This window comes from Cryptomeria japonica, chromosome 4 (assembly GCF_030272615.1).
Source record: "Cryptomeria japonica chromosome 4, Sugi_1.0, whole genome shotgun sequence".
NCBI lineage: Eukaryota > Viridiplantae > Streptophyta > Pinopsida > Cupressales > Cupressaceae > Cryptomeria > Cryptomeria japonica.
In genome coordinates, this window is record NC_081408.1 from 354,550,777 (window position 1) to 354,565,658 (window position 14,882).

Consider the following 14,882-nt stretch of genomic DNA (forward strand, 5'->3'; position numbering starts at 1 on the left):
GGCTCTTCCTCGAGCTATATAATGGGCAAAAACAGAGGAACAACTTTTTGGGTTGGTGAAATGTTTACAATATTGTTTGGGTTCTGTGATTGATTGGGTGTAGCAATTTTAGATCACAGTTTCCTCCATCAATTCTATTTTCCTCTTCTAGCTAAAACCATCTCTACAAATCATTGTCCATCTTTTATCACAGAATGTTCACTAGTTGTGGCAAGCATCAAGACAAAGGTTCTGTTTTGTCTCCAATGCCACCACAACTTTGGAAAACCTTATCTAATATTACTTGATTACTTATTTAGTTATTTTCTTTGTCGTCTAGAAGACGGCTTTTCTTTGAAAGGGGGGATGGGATGGTATAGTCAGCATACAATGCCTTTATTATGTTTTATAAATATGGTTGTATCCAACTATTTATTGATTGTTTTTCAGCTATCAAGTAGTTGTAGTTATAGGAGTCAGTTGATAGACGGTTGTGTTCTGCTTGGCAACTGTTGGGCTTTTTAAATAAACTTTGCATGGTCAAGGCAAGGAATCTAATCCTTGGCTGATCCTCTTTGATCTACTCCTATAATAGCCCCATTTGTGAATAAAGATAAATTTTACTGCAATATATGTTAATTAATTGAAGTACTAGTTTTATCAAAAGGAGAAGTAAACAAAGTGGATAAAAACTAAAGCATGCTATATCTATCAATCAATTGCAAAACATTGGATCTATCCCTTGCATGTATGTCTTGTGTCTAGCAGTGGCATGAAGAAATTCAATTTCAAACTAATTTATATTAAGTAATTGAGAAGAAATTTTACCTCTTGAATTGAAGCACGGGTTTCAGACAGGCCACCAACATCCTCCCAACCCATGCGCCCACCTTGGCTACCAGATTTTGCAATGCCTCTCATAGCTGCTGGAAGAAAATTCTCAAGAGCCGTTGAGAAGTCTTCAATGAGTAACCCAGGTTTACTTTCTACAGAAGCCAACTCTTGCGACCCCTGGGGCGAAACTGATCGTGTAACTGCAGCATGGATAGCCCTGTCCACCAACACTTCCTGTACCCAGACCAATTGTACCATAAATAGATAAGAACACATACAACAATGGCTTTTCCCTCCACTATCAATGCCAAAAGCCAAACTAGTTCTATGCCTAGGAGGTGATTTTAACATATGATTTAGGTTTTCACTCAATCTTCTATAGGGGATTTTGCTTTTTCTTCAAAAGACTTGATTACAATATTGCAAACAATATGCATACTGTCTATCACACTATCTCTCATTTCTTAGATAACCAAAAACTAACAAGAATGACCAGACAAAGCCACAAACCAAACAAGTTATATGCCTAGGAGGTGATTTTAACATACAATTCAGGTTTTTGCTCAATATTCTATAGGGGATTTTTCTTTTTCTCCAGAAGGCTTGATTATGATATTGCAAACAATATGCTTTCTATCTATCACCCTATCTCTCATTGAATAAGCACTTGAACCAGACCACAATAAAGGTTTTATTACTTGTCCAATATAGCATGCTGAAATAATATAAAACAAGGGCAAGCTAGAAATGAACAGTGGGCCCGGTACTGTAGAGAAGGTTGCAGGCATGATACTTTGGAGAATGCATGGCCCAGAGTATTACATCTATGGTAATGTAGAGCTATAATAAAATATAAAATTGAGATTAGTTATAGTTTATAATAGTAAGCCACAAATAAGTTATTAGGATACACTGCCTCTCAAAGTATTTGTTGCAGGAAAACCTAATTCCATTTGACAGATCAACTGATTGAAAAGGAAAATGAATTAAAACTGCTAAAAACAATTTAGTATGGCATGTAACAGAAAGCCAAGACACAGCAAAAGCTATTATTTAATTTCCCAACCTATAATGGTATGTAATATCAGAAAATCCTAATTCAATAAAAATTTGTTCATATTCTTCTACAAACCAAGAATAGAACAATGTTTGATTTTCCAATTATGCCAACCTAAGGAGTGCGGATCATACATTACCAGGTCAGATGTATCATAGCCATCACACTTTGATGCAGTTTCAGAAGTAACTTGCTCATAGCACTGCAACCCCCGCCTGGATATTTCATGTTTCAATATGGCAGCACGATCTGCTACAGCTGGTGCTGGAACTTGAACATGGAAATCAAACCTCCCTGTTTAAGGTAAGAAACATGTATAGGAAGTTATGAAACTCTATAAGTAGTTTCTGGTGAGATCAGTTTGTGGTTAAAATGAATCTTTCAAATTAGTCATGTTAATTTAGAAATACTTAAACCTTAAACAAGGTTGAGATTGCAAAATAAAAACTAAGAAGATTTAAAAACAAAACACCAGAATTCTTATTTCAATTTAGTCACATTAATTTAGAAGTACTTAATCTTTAACAAGGTTGAGATTCTGACATAAAGATCAAGAATATAGAAAACAAACCTGAAGAGCACAAACAGCTAGGCAAAGCCCCTGGAGAGAGAACAACAGCCAAGAAGGCAATTAGGTTGACCCCACAAGGTCTCTGTTCTCTATCCTGCTTAGGATCAAAAACACAAATATAAATTTAGCTAGAATCTAATTAGGAATTTAGAATATCAAAGGAACCTTTAATGCCACAAAATGATACTGCATAATAAACACCATACAAAGAAACTTGTTCCATGCAGTAACTTGGCTCTAAAGTAGGGGGAACTGTTAAGCATCAGCACCTGACATGCATCAATCAAATCTGCGAAAAATTCTGCCAAACCCGTCGCACTGCGAGAGTGTTCAGAACCCTCAGAGTCACTAGAAGAGGAAATAGCACTATCTAAGTCATCCAATACTAAAATTGATGGTGTGTGATCCAATGCTTCAGACACAGCTCTCCAAAGAACATCTCGAATTACCTCAGCTTGCTCTGAAGCCAACTCAGAGCACTTCACAAAGACTCTGCAACCAAAAGTTCTCAACTGATCAAGATTCAATATAGAGCAATTAAACCACAGAAATGCCAAGCACAAAATATATGACCTAGATGTCTTCCAGATTATTATAATCACAGCAGGGTACTAAAAATGTGCTTATTTTAAAAGTGACTTCATTTCCATTACAAAACCCACAGAAATAGTAGGATGAAAACTGCTGTAAAAATTATGTAAATTCTGCATGCCAATGCACAAAATTGGCTCAAATATTATAAGAAAAGAAAAAAAGTACACGTGGGAAAGTATCTTTGGATCCTCTTCCAGCTGTCGTGCAAGAGCCAAAGCTAGTTGAGTTTTACCAGAAGCCTGGAAAAATAAAATTCTACATTAGCAAAAGCAAGGCAATTACATGGATCACATAAGATCATATGATATTTTACAGAGTAAAGACATGCCCTGCAAGATAGAAGTACACATGACTATAGCATTAGAATCATTCACTTGGACCTGAGGATTGCAAAAAACACCTACTAAGAGATTCAAAACAATGTCAAGGTATTTCTAAATATCAACATGATACAACTAAAGAGGTCACACACTGGATATGACAATCTGGCTTGCAATAATGTTTAGCCTCTTTCAACCTTCCACGTTATCTCTTCATTCATCAGCCCTTATGTTTTCTTTTCTGATCTGTGACCCAGCTGAAGTTTGTCTTCACCTGTTTCCATGGGAGGCCAAGTCCCAAATCCATAAACTATCCTTCCTCCTTCAAGGAGAGAGTCTCTAATAATGCCAACCAGTTTCCAAATGATGATCCCTTAAAATGATGCTTTCCTTCAGCCCTTTGTAAATCTCCACTTACACATTCTCACCATACTTTCAGTCCATGTAAAAAAATCTTTGTTCAATAAATGTTGTTTCCTTTAACACAAGGTCTTATTCGTTGCTATTATCTGACATGAATAACCTACACGGCCTCGTCAACACCCAGATTCACAATAAATGATGTTGGACCCACATAATTTATATTCTCATTACCCAGAAATGTATGAATTGGTAAATTGTGTATCTTACAATCCTCAAAATCAAACTTTGTAAAATTATGAGAGAAACTTGGCAACTATTGGATCCACTTGCACAACAAGCTTTATTAGCTTTATGGCAAGGCATTGGCTTGCATAGCAAAGCCATTGGCTTACACATCGAAAAAACCGTCATAACTGAATATGTGTAGTGTGCAGCAGCTCCAAAACCTTCAAATCACATAAAACAAGCCAATATTAAGAAAACAATCAATTTAGGACCATATTTGTATGGAATAGATAGAAATGAGTTCACTAAGTGGGTTTTCTAGAGAGAAACAAATATTTAACTAAGTTACTGGGTTCACCTGCTGCCAAGCCCAATCAGGGTCCAATTCACACCGAATCTGGGTACAGGTCCAGTGTACCAGCAGGTCTGACAAAATCTCCACAACTGCCAAGAAGGGAATCGGGTTGTCGAAAAATTAGATAGAAAATGTTAACATATGGTGTTGCCTGTAGCGGAGTACACAGTCGTGTGGATGCAATCACGGGAGGTCATCACTTGTTTTGATCTTTTTTCTTTATTTTTTTTGTTTTAGGTTTTCTTTTTGTTTGTATTTTTCTTTTATATGTTTTCTAAAATTTAGCATATTAATTTTTAAATATTATCAAGATCATTATTGTTCTAATTTTAGTAAGCTAAAGATTTAATATTTTAAAAAATTTATTTAGATTCTTAAATAATAAATATTTTAAATTGAATATATTTAGTATTTATAATATTTATATTATTTTTAATATATTCATATTCTACTATTTTTAAAGACGAATTAAATTTATATATAGATTCCTAAATAATAAGTATATTAATTTTTTAATTTATTTATATTCTAATATCTGTTAGAGATGAATTTAATTTATATAGAGATTCCTCAATAACAATGTTCCACGGGGACGCATCTCCCGCTCCACCCGCCCCTCAAGTCCACGTCTCTTGTAAGGGGACATTTCCGAGGCTTGGGAACTTGGGGAAACATCCCCCCAACAGCATCACCACTTCTGCCACCTCCAGCGGGGATGCCACTGGGTCACTTGCTATATGTCACATGCCATTACATACTGATTGCAATCTTTAACTTTGTGAAAACTAGTTTGCCTTTCATGGGGCGCTTACAGAGATGTTATATTACAGATTTTGCCTTGAAGATTTCCATTCACCTCTACTTTTAAATCAGCACCGCCCCTCCCACCACTGCTCTGCTGCCATCCCCCACTGTCCCCTCGACGTCCCCAAATTTAGGCCCTTGGTCCCCTGTCCCTGAAATCCTTCCCCACATTTCTCCGTCCCCTAGTTAGGAAACTCCGTGGAACATTGCTAAATAATAAGTATATTAATTTTTTAATATATTTATATTCTTACATCTTTTAATATATATATATGATTTTTTACAGGTTTTTTGTACTAACAAACCCAAACCCCCCCCAAAAAAAATTAGCCAAATCGGCAAACCAGATCCCCAAACCCAATCTGGCAACTTAAGTATCTAGCAATAGGAAAAGTATGTTCAAATCTAAACATTTATGGGGCTCATCATAAAGCATGTCCCATGAGTTATTTTGCCATTCCTTGATAGACAATTTTCTGCTCCTCTAGACAACTTTCTGTTTTAGATTTTGACATTTCAACTTCACACTTGTCCATTGACTTAACAAGACAATCATTATCTTCCTATTACTAATGGACTTCCCATATGACACTCAAACGCAACAAAAGAATAATGAAATTTAATAAATTCGCACATCAAACTCACACGAAAATTTGCTAAATCATGCAAAAAGGACTACAGTACAAAAAAATTGTATGGGTAAAACAGACTTCAAAGTAAAACTACAATATCAAGACATCATTCCAAATTCTAATCGCTTACAGGTGGTCCATAAATAAGCACATTGCCAGGAAGTGGAAGACAAAGGTTGCTGAAAATCCTGTCAGAAATTGGAGATGAAAGCAATGTAAGACCTGCACCATTGACAAAACCAAATAAGATTTCACCTGTAAATATTAAAAAGACAAAATCAACATAATCACACTACAAAAGATAGTGAATTTAAGAGAGCAGAATGTGATACGCTTAAGAGCTTCAGATGCAGCTGCCCCCATCCAGGTCAATGAGGAAAGTAATGGCCTGATGCTTTTCTGCAAGTATTTCTCTGGTTCACTATTCAAATAAAGAGGTGGACCCAGTTTTGCTTCTACAATTATTGGTCCCAAGCCAGTCTCCTCACTTTCATCTAAAAGTATACTCCGCTCACATTTATAAACCTGATTAAGTTTTGTCAAATTCTTCCTAATGTGATTACTCTCCTGTAATTCACCATTTTGTAACTTTTCGCTACTATCAACAGATAAAAGAAACATAATTTCACTGCCAACTTGCCAAGTTCCAGCACTTTGCCCAGCAAGGCAGTTTTTCTGAGCATATCTTTCAGAATCTGAATTCAGTTCAAAATGCAATACAGTATCACTTCCTATCAGCAAAAAGCCCACATCCGTCCCTGTAACAAAATTGGACAGAAGACTAATTTGACTAGAAATCCAAGACTGTAAAAGGAAATTTTTACTCTTAGTAGTACTGGGAGCATCGAATTCCTCTTTTCCAGGAAACCATATGGGACCAGTGGCAGAAAATATATCCTTATGTTCATTAAATTTTTTCTCTTTCACTTTAGAAACTGCATCTAATTCATTGTATTTGTCTTCACTTTCAATAAAATCATCCAGAGTATCTGAATCAATTTCTTTGTTTGATTTATCTATTTGAGATGGCTTAAAATAAACAGGTGAAAGTACAATCCCAGGAATCTTAGTGACTGGCCACGTGCACCCTTTAACAACCACCCCTGCAATGACAATTTGTGATTAAGCCAAACCACCTCTTTTACAAAACATAAACAAATAATTGATAGTGAAAACATATAAAACCATCCCAAACATTAAGTTACCATCATACCCCTGAAATTCATACAAGATTCTAGAAGGTCCCCTGTTCATTAAGCTAGTCAAATGAGGAATATTTCATTCTCAATGTAGGCAATCAAAGCTTCAAGTATACAGATTTAAGGAATTTATCAGACATACTGGTATGTTGATATGCACCAATATAGAGGCGAAGTGAACGGGCAAGCATAACATGCCCTCTTGCTACTGTATCAAAAAGGACAAGTTGGCATATAACTTGTTTTACGATGTCTTTACCCTCATCCATAGCAATATGATTTGCTTCTTCTTCATCATCCTTTTGTTCCTCTTTTCTTCCATGACGCCTTCCATTGTTCTGGGGCCTTTTACTACCAACAGCTATAGGTGTTAAAATGACCGGTTGTCCATTGACCAATGAAAAATTTTCTGCTGTAATAGAGGAAACAAATGCCATAGATGTCGGTACAACACCAAACCTAATATTTCGATGCTCACAATTTTGTACTAGACTTCTATCTAGTTCTTGAACTCGCAATGATGCTTTCGTGTTGGAAGCTTGATTTACAGCTTTAGCTGTTTTTTCTGTTAAATTTGACTTTGGAATCTTAATATGCTCCTTTAGGTCCACTACAACATCTATTCCTGGCACCAAACGCACTAGCATGTAACCACAAAGTCAGTATTTATAATTATGCTGAAACAAGAGCATAGCAAGAAACACATGCAGAACTTAAAATAAAGATCGCATACAGAATCATATAATGAAGCATATTAAAAATAAGATAACAGAGATAATAAAAGACAATTCTTTCCCACTAATATGATAGATGCATTTACACTACAGAAAACATCCTTGCTCCTTTAGAATTTCTCACTCGCAAATACTTTTGCAATTAATTCCTGCATGTTTGGCTTACAAAATTTTCAAAATTACACATCCACCATTTTTTATTTTACAAGAATGTTAAGAACCTAATATAGTGAAAAAATGGATACCAGGTAACAACAAAAGATGATAGTGTAAGTGGATGACCAAAATAAGGCAAAAATTTCATGGTGGAACCGAGACTTATGTTTTAAATCAACAAATCAGACTAGAAGCATGTACATCAAACCTTTGAGATGCCTGTATACTCACATATCCTATGGCAATGCCTGAAGTCTGACTTCATGGCCGTAATAATTTTCTCCAATAGAATATCAAGAAGGCTAACCACTGTCTCCTTGAACCAAGGAGATGATAATAGTTCTTATTAATGACTTAAGAAAAAATATGATTCAGATCTCCCCACTGTCCCCCACTTTAATGATTGATTATTTTTCTCGACTGATACATCCAGATATCAACAAGCCAATGGTTAAATGGCTTGAAGCTGGATCATTGATGATATTTATGAAATGGTAGGCTGCCACTATGCTTACAGAAAGAAAAGTGTTCACATATGATGATACTGGAGCAGTAGAAGTCTAGGAAAGCACAACATCTGGCAAGGTTGAAGGCTGCTACCTCTTACCATGTGAAATCAACCACACAAGACTAGCACAGATATAACAGAAAAAAAAATGATATATTAAAATTCTTCAATAGTTATTACAATGGGATAGAAGGCTCTATTACAGAGTTAGCCTTGCAAACAACCATAGGGACAGTGACCCAACAACTTAAACCATCAGCAGTTGACTGTATTGCTGAACTTTCTAAAATTAGACTTTTACACATCATATTATTTACCACAGAGATCAATTTTGGCCTTCACATTATAGACAATTGTTTCATGATAACCACTCACCTTAGGGATGATGCTACCAGCATCTCCTTTCAGTAACATGTTATGTGCACTAGCATATGTACGATAGCTTCAGAAATCTTGACATTATAGTCATTCTCTTTAACTAAAGATGATTTTTCCCTATCCCCACCACCAGCCATGCTTATTGCACTACATATTCAACAATATTACAAATAAAAAAAAATATTGTGGCCACTTAAAGAAGCATCCATCTACTATATTTGTTTCATTAGATCCTGTGGTGATGGCAGATGCGTGTTATGTTGATCAATTCTTTCAATTAATTTAGGTTTACAATTTTGATTCCAGGTTTAGACAGCAAACATAGTTGTTTTCTTATCTTGCCTTTGTTCTTTCCAGACAAAATTTAATTTTGAAACCCACTGGTGACATCGGTGCCCATCTTTATCAATAGCATGTTAAGTTTAAACTTCATATCATATGACTCATCTACAGCTTTTAAGACTATCGTATTCTTCGAACAGTAACAAATGGCAGATAATTTCCAGTTTGTTTCTGCAATTTAAAAATATGTGTGAACCATGTTTTCAACCCTTTCTAGTGATTAACTGTAAGGATCTTTCCATGAGCTACCAGCTACAGAATTATCTTTATTTTACACCAACAAGAAAAGAGAAACATATACTTCCATTTGTTCCTGCAAAATCTCGTATTCATTTTTATTTGATATGTTATGTTGGAGTAATAAGGTTATTTACTTAATTAATTAAATCATATTGATTTAATAATTAAGTCACCTTTTATTTTATTTTCACTTAAGCTAAACTTAGGCACATTAATAATTAATTTATTATTAATTATTAATTACTCATCCTAGGGTTTTTACTTTTAGGTTTTGATCTCCTTTTATAAGGATTGATCCATTGTATATTCATTAAGTCATTAGATAATCAATATGATTTATCTTTCTGGATCAATAATCTTTTGGCCTCCATAGCTATTTGTTTTTCTCTTGTATCGTGATAGGTGTTTGATTGCAAGTGATCTTTGGAGCTGTGGGGTTGAGCAATCAACTCCAATATGATATCAGAGCCGATATGCAATTCCCTGTCATCTCTTAAGAGATACAATTTGTTAGAGAGGGTTTGTTTTCCTGCATGTTTTTTTGGTGACTGGCTTTGTCTCAAATCAGTAGCCCCTTTTTGGCTGGTTTTGATCTCCTTATCATTGCGGGTGACTCTTTAAGTTGGCCACGTTTAGCGGCTCTGCTAGTCAGCACTATTTTTTGGTTTGGCGGCATAGTATTTTCTCTAGTGTTTGGTTTATGTCGACTTCCTCTCTAGGAATCTTCTTTGCAGCAGTTTGATCTTCTACTGTTTCACCAGCAAGTTGAAGTCTTTTGTGGCTGCACTTTTTTTGGTTTTCGAGTGATTGCATGGGCTTCTTCCCACATGCACAGGCGGTATTCTATTTTTGCATCTGCCCTTAGTGCAACTTCTTGGTCGCCTTTCCATTTGGGTTGCTGATCTGATAGGTGGGGGCTCTTGACATTGCATGCCTAGCCGATTTGTGAACCAGTTTTTACATGCATGTCTGGCTCGTGGTCTACTTGCATGCTGACCCTCAAGCCGATTGGTGGCTTTGCGTCTTTGTTGTTTGTTCTTGGGGTGGCTTCATGATGAGCAGCTCTTTGCATGGGGTCAAAAGTCTATTTTGGGTGGCGCCTTGATCTTCCTTTTGCATGCTTTGGCATTTGTTTTACTAAGTCAACTGTGCAGTGGATGGATATTTTTCTTTCATAACTCTTCATATTCCACACTTGCATGTATTATGGGATCTTGCACATCATTTTTTGTGCCTTATTGTACTCACACTATGATATGAAGTGTCATGGGGGTTTGCTGCCTTCATACCTTTCTCATGTGTGTGTGCCTTGGTTTGCACACCCTTTGTATTTGCTTGTACTTTCATGTTTGCACGGTCAGATGTTCTTGGTTCTTCATGTACTACATTATGGCTTTCAAATTCAATGTACCTGCCATAACTCTTCCCTTGTCAGCATTATGGGGGGGGTTCTACTGTTGGTGCTAATGCTTCCTTGGTTTCGTGTTAGAGTGAGCTATGTATTCAGTATTTGTTCCTATGTACTAGGTGGATGCAGCAGCTGGTTACCCATGCATTTTGGTGAGATGGAGCACTTACCATATGGACACTCTTGCATTCCCATTTCTAGAGGCGACCTTCCATTTTTCACTTGATCGGTTCTTTAGACTATTGGTACTTGTGCCATCTGTATCTTCGGGTTCCAAATGTTTTGCCTATGTTTGCCATCTGATTCGGATTCGAGTAGTGTCATTGAGGTCACTCATGCAGATTCATGTCTTCTTGATCCTGATCATCTTTTGTTTCAGAGGAGGTTCTTATTCCAGCATCATAGCAGTCATTCCACGACAATGTTTGCAGCTTCTTCATGCTTCAGTGATTCTTCATGCTTGTCTTTTGTTCCCATCTTTTGGAACATTCTTGTTTGGAGGCTTCTTAGTGCTTCACTTGTGTTTCTCTTCTTGGAGAGGAGTTTTGTTCCCACGGGGTTTTCTCTTTTTCTCCACTTTACAGAGATTTCATTGTACTTCGGTACCTCATTAGGTTTTGTTGTCGGGACCCATTTTTTGCTTTCATGCATCTAGTCCTTAGTGTTTTAGCTTCTCCCTAAGTTCATCTTAAAGGGGGGTGTTGGAGTAATAAGGTTATTTACTTAATTAATTAAACCATATTGATTTAATAATTAAGTCACCTTTTACTTTATTTTCACTTAAGCTAAACTTAGGCACATTAATAATTAATTTATTACTAGTTATTAATTACTCATCCTAGGGTTTTTACTTTTAGTTTTTGATCTCCTTTTATAAGGATTGATCCATTGTATATTCATTAAGTCATTAGATAATCAATATTATTTATCTTTCTGGATCAACAATCTTTTGGCCTCCATAGCTATTTGTTTTTCTCTTGTATCGTGATAGGTGTTTGATTGCAGGTGATCTTTGGACCTGTGGGGTTGAGCAATCAACTCCAATATGTTATAGCAACACTACATTCTCATGTGATAGTGTATAACAATCTATTTATTAGTTTTGGCGGTAAGCAAAAAGACTCTATCACTTGGTTCTTAATTGAGCTGCTCTGATTGAAGATATAGGTTGGCCATTACATTGTCCAAAGGATCATAATTCCAAGCGCTCAAATGTGAGTAGAGAGAATGCAGTAATCAGCAACCATAAGCTGTCCATTTTCTGAAGAGTGAAGAGAAGACTTGCAGAAATCAAGATACTGATTCTACTTATGAGTCCAAAAGCAGTTCAGTTCCCTTGTGCACACCCATGAAAGATGCTGGTGAATATGCTGTATTTCCGGCTCTACAAAATTGGAAGTTGCAGCCATAGGAGGTTTCCAAGTTTATGCTATCAAGCATTGGGATATACTAGTTCAATATTTATCTTGAATTGCTTGTCCATACTGGGTAGGCCATGTGCAAGAAGTTCCAGGCAGCTTTCATTTCCAACGCTTTGTTAACATATAGATGAGTGCTTGGGCCAAGACCAGCCAAACATTGCATGGCATGCAGTCTTTCAGGCAACTAGGTGGAACTTGAACGACTTCTCTGTACCTTCCAATAAAAATTCATTTGGAGCTCATTGAATTCACTTACTACAATGGAAGGATGAGGGACAAGGGCAGCAGCTATATTGGGAATGCTTGCAAAACAGCTTGTATTAGTTGGTTCCTTCTAGTGGTAGAAATCTATCTATTTGTACATGGGAAGAGTTATTACTTTTGGTGTGCAGCAAGAACCCAAACAAATTGTAGAAAAATGTACTCTTTCAAGCCAGACTTCAAGAATTTGTACGTTTCCTTTCAATGAGATATTGAAGAAAATAATCCTAGATTTGCTACCATTTATCTGTTTCCACAAGGTCAACTGTTAAATTGCCGAAGTCCTCTTGAGATGCTTTATTTAGCTGATCACGAATGACAATCAAAGGAGAGTATCATCCAAAAAATTAAAATTACAGTATCTGATTCTCCTTTAGAGCTAGGATGACATGCATAAGTCCTTCACTCCTTTGTCTTTCATGTGTTTCAACATTCTACAAAAATGAATAAATAATGACTAAGCTGGTCCGCTTGCATCAAACCCCAGAATAAATGGAATGGTTGGGATATAACTCTATAGACAAATGTTGTGCAAGTGGTATTTTGTAAGCATGAATTCACCCATTTGATAACCCATATGCTGAAATCCAAATGTATCTAGTGCGTTTTCTATAATTTCCCAGTTGCATTTGTAAATATATTTACAAAGATCCAACTTGATTATGATGATAACCCATATGCTGAAATCCAAATGTCTCTGGGGAACGTTTCCAGGATGTTTGGGAAACTCCTGAAAAACATCCCTGGACAGCTAGGCCTCCACGTCCCCCAACTGTTTTGGGGATGCCTAGCCATCCCCAATGGCAAAGCAAGAAAAAAGTCAATTTTTTTTTTTTAAAAAGAGACTTCAAAAGATTAAAAAATAAAGGGATGGGGCACCCCATTGCAAAACCCCAGACGTAAGAGAAAAACAAAACAAGCAAAACAAAAAAAAAACATTTGTGTCCACATAGCAAAAGCTTGACAAGCAAAAAAGAAGAAGAGCATCGCTGAAGGAAAACCAAGTGAAAAGAGGAAAGAGGGTGAGCAAAGGATAAAAGAAGGCTAGATCTCCATCATTTGAGGTAAGTTCATTTTTTTTGTTTTTGTCAAAATTTCAAAAAGAAGATTTTTTTTTGTTTGTGTTCTATGATTTCATTTGTAGCTGTCATTTGCAATTCAATCCAAAAAAAAAAAAGAGCTCTAACATCAGTGAAATTAGTGACGGTGAAGAGATTGAAATTGAATAAACATTTCATGGCAATTCTTCAAGAGGTGTGGATGTTTCAGAAACAGAAGGTGTTGAAAATCCATTCAAATGCCCTTCTAAAACTTTGAAAAAATATGATAAGGGCCCCTTTAATCCAAAAAAACAACTTTTACAATATGCAACAGCCATAGACACCAAGAAAAAAAATTCAGGGGGGAGTAGAGTATGGCTGTGTTACATTTGCAAAGAGGAATATAGGGGAAGCTACATAAGAGTTTACTCCCATCTCCTAGGGATAACTCGTTAAGGGGTAAAAATATGCAAAACCATCACATTTGTAAAGAAGGCCGAGGTGACCAGATTGCACATAGAGAGTTAATCCAAAAGAACATGAATGTCAATGGAGTTATTGCAGCCATTGTATAGTGCTAGTGTTACTGCTACTGCTACTCAATCTACACTTGAGCTTGGGAGTCGTAGAGGAAAGAAAAGATCTAGTGGTGTTGCAGGCATGTTTAACATGCAATTACGAGATGTAGCTGATACTTCTATTGCCAAATTTTTCTATGCTAATGTCATAACATTTCATGTGGCACAGTATCCATATTTTAAACCAGTGTTCAAAGATGCATTTGCAATTGGTCCTTCATATATTCCCATGGGAGATCATAAGCTACACACCTCCCTCCTTGATAAGGAGTATTCTAAGGTGAGTATAATGATGGAGGCGATGAGACAAATTTGGATAAGGGATGGATGTTCTATCATTATGGATGGTTGGACTGATATCAAACATTGGCCACTCATCAATGTTATTGTCACATGTTCAGCAGGCTCCTATTTTCTTAGAGCCATTGATTGATCAAGGAAAAGGAAGAATGCAGCCTTCTAATTTCAGATTTTGAAGGGTGCCATAGAGGAGGTGGGACCCTCCAATGTTGTACGAGTAGTGACAGATTCAGCCCATGTATGCAAGTTAGCTGGCTTAATGGTAGAGGATGCTTACAATCACATTTTTTGGACCCCATGTTCCGTTCATACATTGAACAACGCATTGAAAGGCATTGGAAAAATAAACTTAGTGGAGGTAGTGTCAAAAGCTATAACCATTCAGATGTTTATTTGCAATCATCACATATCACTTGCTTTGTTTAAAAAAATTTCAAGAAAGGAATTCTTCAAGCCTGTGGATACCAAATATTTCAGCTACTTTAGTTTGTTGGAGAGGATGATTGAGCTGCAAGAGCCCCTACAAGCAATGGTGATTAATTCAAAGTGGGGTAGATGGTCAGAGGCAACCGCAACTGATGGA

At 36.4% G+C, this 14,882-nt stretch overlaps 1 protein-coding gene across 2 annotated transcripts in view; it reads right to left on the reverse strand.

Annotated features, from left to right (window-relative positions):
- Positions 1 to 14,882, reverse strand: part of LOC131063642 (peroxisomal ATPase PEX1) — a 191,048-nt gene that overhangs the window by 77,310 nt on the left and 98,856 nt on the right. For both annotated transcript variants that reach the window (XM_057997538.2, XM_057997537.2), the window contains exons 5-12: positions 7,076 to 7,573; positions 6,067 to 6,837; positions 5,865 to 5,956; positions 3,201 to 3,274; positions 2,711 to 2,933; positions 2,442 to 2,535; positions 2,010 to 2,164; positions 808 to 1,047 (exon numbers count right to left, since the gene is read on the reverse strand). In XM_057997538.2, the coding sequence (XP_057853521.2) occupies positions 808 to 1,047; positions 2,010 to 2,164; positions 2,442 to 2,535; positions 2,711 to 2,933; positions 3,201 to 3,274; positions 5,865 to 5,956; positions 6,067 to 6,837; positions 7,076 to 7,573 (2,147 nt within the window). The remainder of the gene's footprint in view (positions 1 to 807; positions 1,048 to 2,009; positions 2,165 to 2,441; positions 2,536 to 2,710; positions 2,934 to 3,200; positions 3,275 to 5,864; positions 5,957 to 6,066; positions 6,838 to 7,075; positions 7,574 to 14,882) is intronic.